At 30.0% G+C, this 13,035-nt stretch overlaps 1 protein-coding gene and 2 long non-coding RNA genes across 5 annotated transcripts in view; 2 read left to right on the top strand and 1 right to left on the bottom strand.

Annotated features, from left to right (window-relative positions):
• LOC127733108 (uncharacterized) overlaps positions 1–8,666 on the bottom strand; it is a 36,934-nt gene extending 28,268 nt beyond the window's left edge. The window contains exon 1 of the long non-coding RNA XR_007996757.1: positions 7,941–8,666. This is a non-coding gene — a long non-coding RNA (uncharacterized LOC127733108). The remainder of the gene's footprint in view (positions 1–7,940) is intronic.
• Positions 1–13,035, top strand: part of LOC127733101 (uncharacterized) — a 34,914-nt gene that overhangs the window by 18,862 nt on the left and 3,017 nt on the right. Inside the window, exon 3 of one of the 3 annotated variants that reach the window (XR_007996749.1) lies at positions 530–665. This is a non-coding gene — a long non-coding RNA (uncharacterized LOC127733101). Of the gene's footprint in view, positions 1–529; positions 3,239–13,035 lie in introns of those variants that run through there. The other 2 variants (XR_007996750.1, XR_007996748.1) reach the window with 2 other exon arrangements.
• LOC127733092 (max-interacting protein 1-like) lies at positions 3,569–12,492 on the top strand. The gene is made up of 6 exons (XM_052242386.1): positions 3,569–3,751; positions 3,865–3,952; positions 6,388–6,417; positions 7,428–7,542; positions 9,079–9,256; positions 9,980–12,492. Exons 1-6 carry the CDS (start codon positions 3,694–3,696, stop codon positions 10,114–10,116), a joined length of 606 nt encoding a protein of 201 aa, XP_052098346.1. The 5' UTR covers positions 3,569–3,693; the 3' UTR covers positions 10,117–12,492.

Here is a 13,035-nt window from a genome sequence, read left to right as displayed (position 1 = left end):
ATTGAGGTCCAAAGGGTCCAAAATTAAACTTTGTTTGATTTCATCAAAAATTGAATTATTGGGGTTCTTTGATATGCCGAATCTAACCGTGTATTTAGATTTTTAATTTTGGGTCCCGTTTTTTAAATTTGTCTACATTAAGGTCCAAAGGGTCCAAAATTAAACTTAGTTTGATTTTAACAAAAATTGAATTCTTAGGGTTCTTTGATATGCTGAATCTAAACATGTGTTTAGATTTTTGATTATGGGCCCAGTTTTCAAGTTGGTCCAAGTTGGGGTCCAAAATTAAACTTTGTTTGATTTCAACAAAAATTGAATATATGGGGTTCTTTGATATGCTGAATCTAAACATGTATTTAGATTTTAGATTTTTGGCCCAGTTTTCAAGTTGGTCCAAATTGGGGTCCAAAATTAAACTTTGTTTGATTTCAACAAAAATTGAATATATGGGGTTCTTTGATATGCTGAATCTTACCATGTATTTAGATTTTTTATTTGTGGGCCCGCTATCAAATTGGTTCATATTGAGGTCAAAAGGGTCCAAAATTAAACTTTGTTTGATTTCATCAAAAATTGAATTATTGGGGTTCTTTGATATGCCAAATCTAACCGTGTATTTAGATTTTTAATTTTGGGTCCTGTTTTTTAAATTGGTCTACATTAAGGTCCAAAGGGTCCAAAATTAAACTTAGTTTGATTTTAACAAAAATTGAATTTTTGGGGTTCTTTGATATGCTGAATCTAAACATGTGTTTAGATTTTTGATTATGGGACCAGTTTTCAAGTTGGTCCAAGTTGGGGTCTAAAATTAAACTTTGTTTGATTTCAACAAAAATTGAATATATGGGGTTCTTTGATATGCTGAATCTAAACATGTATTTAGATTTTAGATTTTTGGCCCAGTTTTCAAGATGGTCCAAATTGGGGTCCAAAATTAAACTTTGTTTGATTTCAACAAAAATTGAATATATGGGGTTCTTTGATATGCTGAATCTTACCATGTATTTAGATTTTTTATTTGTGGGCCCGCTATCAAATTGGTTCATATTGAGGTCAAAAGGGTCCAAAATTAAACTTTGTTTGATTTCATCAAAAATTGAATTATTGGGGTTCTTTGATAAGCCAAATCTAACTGTGTTTTTAGATTTTTAATTTAGGGTCCCGTTTTTTAAATTTGTCTACATTAAGGTCCAAAGGGTCCAAAATTAAACTTAGTTTGATTTTAACAAAAATTGAATTCTTGGGGTACTTTGATATGCTGAATCTAAACATGTGTTTAGATTTTTGATTATGGGACCAGTTTTCAAGTTTGTCCAAGTTGGGGTCCAAAATTAAACTTTGTTTGATTTCAACAAAAATTGAATATATGGGGTTCTTTGATATGCTGAATCTAACCATGTATTTTGATTTTGGACATTGGACCATAATAGGTAAATTAAAAAAATTGAAGTTCTTAGACCACATTCTTTCTGTGTCAGAAACCTATGCTGTGTCAAATATTTAATCACAATCCAAATTCAGAGCTGTATCAAGCTTGAATGTTGTGTCCATACTTGCCCCAACTGTTCAGGGTTCGACCTCTGCGGTCGTATCAAGCTGCGCCCAGCGAAGCATTTTATTCATTTTGTTTATGGCAAAGTTGTTTATTTTCTCCTATTCTGAAGTCATTGTTTTTTTCTTCTTTTAAGGGTGCCACGAAATTTATTAAGGGTGCAGTAAATTTACAAAAGGAGTAACATTTTCCTAGTATAAAAGGAAACCTGGTCGTAATATTATGAATCAGCTTCATGCATCTGTTGTCGTTTCAGACTACGCTTCTCATTCAAAACATGAACTTAATTCATTTCTAAATTAAAATCGTATTGAGGACATTTCAATGGTGACGGCAAAAGATATATATATATATATATTTTGACAATAAAAGATTTTATTTACACCAAGGATTTGTATATGTATACACATAAACAATCTTAGTTTTAAACTGCCATCTCTTTACCCCAGAATAAAAAGACAAAAACCACTACAAATGATTGTCTCGTGGAAATAAGGTTATAAAATACTTTTTAAATAGTGTCTTCCATGTTGCTTTGATGTATGACCTCGGCTCCCACTTCAATGTGTTTTTTTGTAGATTTTTTTGTTGCTTCGAGGACACACATATCCATCTATGTATGCAGTATTGTCAATTGTTTTTGTTGGTGGGTCTCTCGCTTATGTTTTCGTCCTTTTCACTATCAACAAAGAGTTCCGTTATCAGTTTATTCAACTTGGAGTATATCTAAGTCGTAACTATTAAGATTATCATCCCACGAAATAAAATCGGAATTTTCCATATTGCGTGCACATTAATGAAGCTTTATTCAAATGAGAAATTAATTGTAATTTTCTTAAATAATATTAATTCTCAATACACACTTCGAACATGAAGAAACCATAAATTTACCGACAATCATTTAAAAAACAACTCAATGCAAGCCTATGATGAAACTGTCAAACAACACTTAGAAATCAAACATTTACCGATAATCCTGCAGAAAAAACTCAATGCAAGCCCAATAAATGATGAATATAAAAATAAATAGAATTTTAATAATTTATAAATATCAAGAATAAAAAACAAAGCCTATCATAATTAACAATTAAATAACAAATAAATTAAGTTTTTTTTCCAAATTAATTATTTTTTCATTTTGTGAATTGTATTTTTGGAAAGAGTGTGGACACCTGTGGTGTAACAACTTCTTGTTTACAAGGTGTCAATTAAAACTCATTATTTATAACATGTTCGTGATTTACCTGGTCATCGAAAAATTCAAACCTAATATACATGTCACACTGTGAAATTATGTCTCCGAGACAGGTGTATATTCAATAGAAACCCATTATGTAACTATCAAATAAAATGAACTCTGACACAATTTATCAAGTGTTAATTATTTAATATCAGTTTTTTTTAATACAATATCAAATTATGTCTCTTTTTCAATAATACAAATCTAAAATCAAAATTACATTAAAATAAATAATTATATATGTACTCAAATTATTTAATTAATTATGATAAATTTAACACTGAAACAGTTTATGTTATGCTTAAACATTCGTCCTTACTTCGAGTACTTTTAATACTATTATTAATGACTTTATTACCTAAGGAGATCTCGCGAGGTTTAACTAGTGGCCGCGTGTTATTACGGGATTTTGCCGAGTTGCGAATCTCTTGTATTATATGTCTCTGATTACAGAAAAGTCCATATTATTGAAAATAAAATCACTTGCATTCAGGAGTTATTTTCAGAACAAGTGTTATTTTTAAAGTTAAAGAAAAAAGTACCAAAAATTTTAAGAATATACAGAAATTAAAGCCCCCCCCCCTTTTTTTTCCAAAACTCTCTGATATAGGTCGCTGATTCGATTTAGGTCAATTTTACTATAAATTCAATTTTGGAGCCTTTTTGTTATGGGCGTGTCTACAAAAGTTTTCATTTATATGTTGTGGTTTTTGATTAGCCGAGGTTGAAGGTTAATATTGAAGATTTGACCAATCAAAACCAGTCGCTTTCAAACACCCGAAGTAAACAAACATCGCTTGCCTCAACGTGTAACTTTGACAGAAGGAAATTTTACTGTTAGGGAACACAGGATATCTAATGCTTGCTTGATTTTTTGTAAAGAAATTTAATTTTTGATAATATGTTTAATATAACAACACTACTACAAGCTGCTGAATATCTAGAAAGACGTGAAAGAGGTATATTTATCATTTTAATGCGTTTCTTAGCGGATTTTCATCGTTTGTTGACAAATTTTGCTGACAACGGTACTCTTGGATATAGACAAATATTTGTTTACTTTGCATTTTAGAGGCAGAGCATGGCTATGCATCCACAGCTCCTATGCCAGATTATGTGAGCAAAAAGAAAATCAAACCAAAGAAATCTCAGGGTAATAGGTAAGTTGTTCGATAAGTGTCAAATTCACGTGTCAATATTCATCGCCGCCATGTTGGAATCAGCTGATGAGAGTTCCTCATAACAAAATTGAAACGAAAGCAGAATTCTTTTCTGTTTTCTGAAATGATTATTTTCCAATGAAAGGATTAGATTTACAGTGCTTTTCTAAAAATATTTTAGTTTTTATTGTATACTGTAATGTTATATGAATGCATTTTATCTCCGAATATTTTGGATCAGCATGACCCAAATCGATGTGGACGGCCATCTTTGATAAAACGCTGATGTTTACAAAATACAGCAGCTGAAGAAAATGTAAACAACAAAAAAAAAAATATATTTTATGCTATTGTTTTGCTCATGTTATAACCAAAGGGATAAAAGTAACAATTAAAGTTCATATTAAGTTGAATCTTAAATTTTAATAGTGGACAATTTCCAAATTCTTTAATAGCCAGTAATTTTTTTTCCTGGAAGTGTTCCAAAATCTTCCTACTTAATTGATGGAAGTAGGGAAATTTGCAATCTTGTTAGTATTATTATTATATTAAAGCCACATGTTCCCAATCTTTAAGTCATCTACTGCAAATGTTTTTAAAAAATGTATATGTATAGAGGGAATCTAAAAGTTCCCTTTTGTCCCTGTTGAAGAAATTAAAAAATTTAATGTGGTTTAGGATTTATTTTAAATTCAGATGAAATCACTAACAAGAATTTACGGAAACTTTACTTTACTATGCCCACGTGGAAATATCTTGACATGCGAGTTATTGGCTTGGATCATTAATTCCTTTGTACGGTTAATTCAGTCTATATTTACAATAGAAAACCAGTTTGTAATAGCTTACTAATTATTATATATAATATGACATGTTATATTGTTTAAATATTTTTTTTGTTCCTTATTCTCAATCAATAACTAAGGTTCTGATTGGCAAAATGTAAAGGGTTGGCACATGTTTAATTAAAATGTCAGACCTAGATTTGTAATTTTAACCTTTAATAGGATACAATCATTCAGTAGCCAGTACTTCGGTACTGGCATGAACATACAGATATTGTCAATGTGTTATAAAAATTTGCTGTTACAAAATTTTTAAATTAAGGAATATATCTCCCTGATGCAAAGCTCTGATTCCTTGTCCAGCTTTGGCTATACTTTTGTCCTTTTTGGTTTATAAGCTGTTGTTGTTTTTTTATAAGTTTTGGATTTTCAAATATTTTGAGCTGGAGCTATACACCGAAGAGACATTTATTGTTGAATAGTGCATCTTGTGCAGAACTATTGGTGTCATTAATGCTACAATGTATTAGAAAAATGTACAAATGTAAGGGATACACATCTTGTCTTTATACATGTTCCGTAGTAACCTTATTGCATATTATTTCCATTTGGGTTAACATGGAAAAAAATGAGGATTTCTAAATAGGCACTCTACTGAAGCTACATGTATTCATATTTGCTAGCTAGTGTCCCGTGTAGATCCAGATTTTTTAAGTTATAGGGAAACAATAACTTATTACCTTGGCCAGCCCATTGTGTAGTGAAAGTTATAGAGGTTCACATATCAACCCCCCAAAAGAAAAAAATAACAGGGATGTGCCTGGTTTTCTCTGTCCTTAAATCCCCAATGACATTGAGAATTTAAACAAATATAAAATTACATTACATGGATGTTTTATAATTATACATTGTATATAAAGATCCCATCATTTTGATTAGAAGACAACAATATTACATGGTGTTTTATGTACCAATAAAACCCAAGATCCATGACAACATATGCTCTCCATGACAACGTTCCAACAAATAGTAAGAATATTTTAAACAAAACAAACAAAACATGATTTCATTTGTAATGTCCATTTTTTGCATTGAAATGTGACAAAAAAAAATTAAATTGAATGCTTCTGATTTTAATTTTTGTATGGTTGTTAAAAAAAAGCTTGACCCTGCACACATTTTTAGTAAAAAGCCTTTCTGAACTTCATACAAATATGTTTAGTTTATAATGTTTTTACACCCTGATAAAGAGCAATGTATATTATATAGGTTTTGCTCATTGTTGAAGACTGCTAGGTGAATTGTAGTTGTATACATTCTTGTCCTTTGGTCTGAGGTCTCCACATTTTCTCATTTTTTATTTTATTAGTCGTGTATTATTAGCAAAGTGTAAATAAATGCATTTATTATTTATCATGATCAGCTTCCACAAAGTACATTGTATAATGTATGTGAAATGTACATATATTATCAGATGCAATATTTAATTTGTTGCAGATTTTCACTAGATTTTCATGGGTAAATATATACACCAGTGTCTTTGTGGTATACATGTAAATGCTATGTATGAACAAATGCAATGATAAAGAGGAATGATTTAAAATGCATTTCCTTTTTTACAAATATTTGATTTTTATCTTTCATTTTCAGATCTACACACAATGAGCTAGAGAAAAACAGGTAGGTGTTGCTATCAATAGATTGGTCATGACCTAGTTTCTATGTTTACTGTTTATGCGGCAAAGGGAGATCATTCAGTTTTATTTCTAGGTCAGCACTTGTTGACATAAATTGGACATATTTTAAATTTCTGATTGGCACTTAAAATTTGAAATGACAAGGTGATTTTATTAAAAATTCAGATCATCTTTCAAGGAAGTTAGTTAAGATAAATATGTGATCACATGATGTTTTAATTTAGGACCAATACACACAAAAAAAATATTAAAGAGGTTAATTGTATAAAAATTATCATATCATGAATAAGATCCAAAGAAACTGGAGGAGGAGCAAAGATGGAATATCTATATTTAATATAATGTTTGCCATATGTTCTAAACCAAAAATGTTTGAATTGGCTGTGGAATTAAGTACAGGTTGGATTTCTGATTACTGATTAGCATCTGGTAAACATTGATTTAACTGTTGATGTTTGCTTATCAAATCAAAGATTAACACTTATGCTTAACATGATTTCACCCTTTATGAAAACCATCTGTTAGTCGTAAATGGTTGACAAGCTATGCAATGTATATGTGTTGTCTAAAAATATGATGATGTGTATATAATAATGTATGTACAGTTTAAATTCCATATGAGCTACATATATATATGTATACATTTTAAATGTTCTATGTAAAAATGAATTCTAGAATAGTATGCAAAAATGTTTTATTCAGAAAGTGGTCCTATTGCTTTCTGAAGTGACTTTTTCATTTTCTAAAATAAAAATTAATATTTTGGTAGCAGTTTTATTCTTGCATTTAAATTTGAGTTTGATGTCTAACATGTCTAAAGAGACTATTGGACTGTTTTAAAATATCTGTCTTAGTTAGTCATGTCAATGTGCATAAATAATGGCTACATTTTATTTGTACCATAAGTAACATGTGTACATGTACAAATGTACAAGTTTTTATGTATAGAATCTTGTTTAACTATAATAATGTTCATTTATAATATAATTGCAGACGAGCACATTTAAGATCATCTTTAGAAACATTAAAAGATTTAGTCCCTTTGGGAAATGATCACACACGCCATACAACATTAGGACTTTTAACAAATGCCAAAGGATTTATCAGGGTGAGTTAATTTAAATAAATGTACAACAGATGTTTAAACTGTTTAAATATTGAAAAAAAAAGAAAAGATTTATTTGAAAATATATACAGCTATTTATGGTTTGTTCATGTATCAATGCTATGAAAATAACATGAAGAAAGGTTAAGATTTGTGTTGAACATTAATCTTATGCAGGATAATATTTCTTGTTCAATAACATGTACATGTAGAAAAACAAAATTATTACCGGTATATATAAAAATAAGGAGATGAGGTACATGTATGATTGCCAATGAGACAAAGTTCAAATAAAGTGGATGTAAGCAATATGACGTGATATTATATCACAAGTCATATTGCTTACATCCAATTTATTATTATTATTAAAAATTATATCATATAAATATTGAAATTTTTACCTTATCTTGAATAAGATGATCAGAGGACAACCATTGTCGTATATCTTCAATGTAATGTTCAAATAAATGCATTCATCTAGATTCTTCCTTGAAGAATAATGTGCATGTTATATATAAGATAAAGTTAAATATTAATCATCATATTTTTTTTTTTCGATGACGTTTAATTAATCAAGAACTTTTAAAAATTGAGAAAAGTAAGGTGTGAACTCTTAACCAGAAAAGAAAATATATATGTATAGAATCATGCGGTCGTATATTGCTATCACTTCGTCGTGGTCCGAAGACATTTTGTTTCAGGACAATAACTTTAGTTTAAGTTTATGGATCTCTATGAAATTTAAACAAAAGGTTCAATACCACAAAAGGAAGGTTGGGATTGTTTTTGGGGGTGATGGTCCCAACCGTTTAGGAATTAGGGGCCAAAAAGGGCCCAAAACAAGCATTTTTCTAGTTTCAGGACAATAACTTGTGTATAAGTATTTTGATTGCTCTGAAATTGTACCACAAGGTTCGAATTCAATACCACAAGTAGAAGGTTGGGATTCTTTATGGGGGTTATTGCTCAAACCATTCAGGAATTAGGGGCCAAAAAGGGTCTAAAACAAGCATTTTTCTAGTTTTCAGACAATAACTTGTGTTTAAGTGTATGGATGTCTCTTAAATTGTTCCACATTTTACAAAAAGAACATTTCTTTAAATATCTTCTTTTTTGGAGGGGGGTAAAAAAAAGTTAAAAAAAAATTATTTTCCTCAAGATTTAAGAAATTGTCAATTTTCCAAAAAAAAATTAGGGGAGTCACAATTTATTTTGCTGATTCTTTGTATATAGTCTGAAAACAGATTTACTAAGTATTGTGCAAAGCACAGTGTATTGCACAACAGCAAGAAATCTTCAATTGAATATAAATTCAAATCATATAACCAATTTCATGTTCTTCGACTACATTTATTCTGTGTCAGAAACCTATAATGTGTGTAATATTTAATTACAATCCAAATTCAGACCTGTATCAAGCTTGAATATTGTGTCCATTTTTGTCCTAACTGTTCAGGGTTGGACCTCTGCCGTTGTATCCAGCTGTTCTCGGTGAAGCAGTTTATTAAAGGTGTAGTAATGATGTTTTAAAAATTTCAGAACCTAGAAGATAAAGAAAAAAAGTATAATCAACAGAAGGATCAGTTGAAAAGAGAACACCGATTTTTGCAGCGTCGTTTAGAAAGTTTAATGGAAGGCCAGTACAGAGTTCGACAGGAACGAAGTATCAGCGAATGTAGTACGGCAACTAGCTCTACCTCCTCAACATCTGAGTCAGGTAAACCTTTCATTTTGGCATAGACAACTTTCACTTTCATGCTTTTTCCTGTATGTTTCTGATCTCGCATTGCTTATGCTATTATGTCACAGCCTGTTTGATTGTTCAAGTATGTCATTTATGCTGATTGACCCCAGGTCAACAGACGTAACTCATTCATAGAAAAGAACTTGACATCAATTGGTCTCTTATTGCTCAACCTTCTTAAGTTAGTTATTTCACTTGGTGACATAAAGAATACTTGTAAGTGGGTTTGGTCAGTTTCACATACCCACCATGGGTAGTTCACTCCTGTTCAAAAAAATTATACCACAGGTTTTGAAAATATATTGAATTTAAAAGATTTCAAGGCTGTAGATTTATTATAAATAAGCGACAGTGTTTATAAGGATCTGCTGTTGCTACAAAATTTTTGTTTAAATGTTAAGAAGTTTTTTTGACTAAATAACAAACTTTTTAAATACATTATTTGTTTTTTAATCTTCAGGAAATCCTTCATTGTTCAAATAAGTTTAAAAAAAATCAAACATTTGCTTAAGTTTATACAATATCCTGTTGTAAAAGTATGATGCACAGAAAAAAATAATATAGTTGTTTTTTCTTTTTAATTATAAGTTTTCCAAAACTCTATTTACTAATTAATACATGAAGTAGTTATCAACCTTGTATTTTATCTTCTTGTATATTAAGCAATACACTCTATAATAATATTTGTTATTTCAGATGAAATCGACATACTTGGTTATGGGAGTGGTCAAAGTGATACAGACGACCACAGCAGCATTGAAAGTGGCAGCGACGGCTATACAGGAGCCGCTAAACGTCTAGTTTTAAATTCTTCCTCCCTGGATTCCCTGTGAGGATGGTAGTAACCTGTCTTCAGAGACAGGTCCTGTATGTTTGGATATATATATATGATGAATGATGATATTATCAGATCTGTTAGCACAGACAGTTAGATTTTTATTATTTATTTGATTGTATGAAGATGTGTAAATCTCTTTTTTGTTAAATTTTGATGTTGTATTGTGATGACCTGAGAGATTGGAAATGATGAATTAATGTGCATGACCAAGGCAGATAACTATTAAAGACTTTATGTATTTCTTGCCCTAATATTTTGTTGAATCACTCTAATCGTGTAGTATTATAACTTTATATGACAACAGGCAATAAAAAAAGTGCTTGGTAAATGTAATGATTATTTTAGAAAGTTATCTCCCTTGGTCATGTTGATCATAACTGTCTTTAAGTGTAGAGGGTCAAAACTTATCTGATCTCAGTGTAGCCTCCCTGGTGATAGGACGAGGCAGACCCAAAATGTACAAAATAATATGGTGCAATAGTATACCTCCCAGCAAATGGTATACTTGAGTGACTGACCCTTGTACCCACCTTTTGTCACATGACCTGGAGTTGGTAGAACTAAACACCATTGAAAGGTTTTGTAAGGTGTTAGGCAGCAATTTTCCAAAAAAAAAAACAAAAGACAATTCTATACAGTATCTTTATTGTGACATGTCTGTATATATATTTATTTATCTTATTTATTGTTTTATCTTCCAGTAAGTTATTTTATTGTTGAAATTTTTAGTAATAGTTGGAGCATCAACTAAAATTTCGAAGTGTAAATTTGTCTTTTTTTTTTAAAGCAGAGGTTGATGCTTCTAGCTAATTGAACAAATTTGTTTTGGTTTTAAAAAAATACAACTTTAAGCTGATAGCTGTGATATCCTCTCTACTTAACCTTTGTTTATTGAATTTAATGCTCCACATGAAATACTTTTTCATTTAAATCTTAGTTGGAACCTATTAGATGGATTTGTATATAGTATTTTATTTCCAAAGACGCAAATAGATTGTAAGTAGGCATTCCAGCAGTGGTCTATGTCTTCAAGAAATGTTTTATTTCTGTTTACCATTGACACAATAGGGTAGAATCACAATTACCCGGTGATGTGATTATTATTGTTGTTTTAGATGATTTTGTTATTGAAATCTCAAATGGGGGAAATGATGTTATGAAAGTTGGTAAAAATGGGGGTTATTTATTCCAAAACTAGAAAAAAGAGTTGATTGTAAGATTTCTTTGAAGAAGCTAATTTTTGCTAACGTTATTCCATTATTGAAATTTTTCACAGTTATGAAATATGATTAATAATAATTTCAGTTATACATGTATAATATATTTTACAAAGTGCAAATTAAGAATAGTAAAGTAATGAAAACCATTTTCTCCTTAAATGGTCATTCATATTTTAGTAATTTAAATTTTTTTTTAATTATTTTTAATTATTTTAAACTTAATAAATGTTTAGAATAAGTACTTTTTTCTTCATTGTCCACTGACAATACTCAGTATGAAAAAATGGGGGTCTTTCTTTTTCTTTACTTCTACATGTTCACTTTGAATCCAAAAATAATATTATGGTGCCAAACATACATTTTGCAAAAAAAACTGCTTAAAAGGAGAAAAGAAATATATAAATGGACAAATTGTTGATCTGATGTACTAATCATAAATGATCGCAGAAATGTATGATGAAAATGTAAGTTGAATTGTTCAATCAAAATATCAAAATTTGTCTGATCGTTAATGTTCTACAATTGATGTCATTTGGGAAGACAAAATACCAGAAACAATACTATAATGACAAAAAAAATACTCTCTGCAAGATTGTATTTCCAGAAAGGGAAAAAGTGCTAAAATTGTAACTTACGCATAATACAAGCTATAAGTGTGCATGTTTAAAGGTGGAATAGATATAAGATGCCATGTATCTAAATTGCATATTTGAGCATTATTTACAAATGTGACCGAATATGTCAATGGAGTTTTTAGTAACATCTATTCTATGGGTTTATATGTTTGACACACAGAAAAGTTTGTACTTTCAAAATTTCATACACCAGCATCAAAAGTGTGTAAGTGACAATTGTGTAATGTGATTATGCAAATGTAAAATGACGGCAGTCCCAAATCAACATTCATTTTGCAAGAAATAATACCTGTGAAGAATCATTAGACCATCGCAAGTGAAATGTGTTAAAACACATGGATACTGTATGAATTTTCCATTGTTTAATTGTACTAAATAATTATAAATGTGCATGTGTTAGTTTAGAGAGTAATATAAGTGTTAAATGTTGGTACAAATGGCAATGTCATCAGTTGTTTTATTTTTCTCATCAGAGAATTAAAAGTCTATTAAATTTTTATTTATAAAAAAATACAAGATCTTGTTATTATTTAGACAGACTGATTTCACATGGTTGATAAATTTTGACCATGACCTTTAAGAATGGTGGTTCGAAATTGAAATATTGAGATACTGTTGATTCATTTAGTTTCGAGGCTAACAGTTTTCTTGGATTCAGGAAAACTTGCATTTTAGCTCATTAGTTTAGACCATTTGATTTTTCTTGGTTTTGCCAAAGCCTGTATAAAACCTTGTAGAAAATTTGTAATTTTTTAACCAATTAAAATCGTGGTTCACCTTCACCCTCGGAAATCCAGGAAAATTGGTATCCAACGAATCCTTTGGAAATAGTTATATGTAGTTCTCCAGCATAGATTTCAATTTAGATTCTAGATATCTGTTACAAAGATCATTCCCAGGGCCAGGTGGCATATGGACTTGGTAATTGTGAAGTGTTACAGCAACCATGTATTAGCCACTTAAGCCATATAGGGATTCAATATTTTTCAAAATATACAATTTAGTTGTAGTCCACTTGTATTTGTAGTATTTGTATTTTTATCCATCTGATGAGTTCAT

This window comes from Mytilus californianus, unplaced genomic scaffold (genome assembly GCF_021869535.1).
Source record: "Mytilus californianus isolate M0D057914Y unplaced genomic scaffold, xbMytCali1.0.p SCAF_3, whole genome shotgun sequence".
NCBI classification, from domain to species: Eukaryota; Metazoa; Mollusca; class Bivalvia; order Mytilida; family Mytilidae; genus Mytilus; species Mytilus californianus.
Note: the sequence above shows the minus strand (reverse complement) of the source record. Positions and strands in the feature narration are given on the sequence as shown.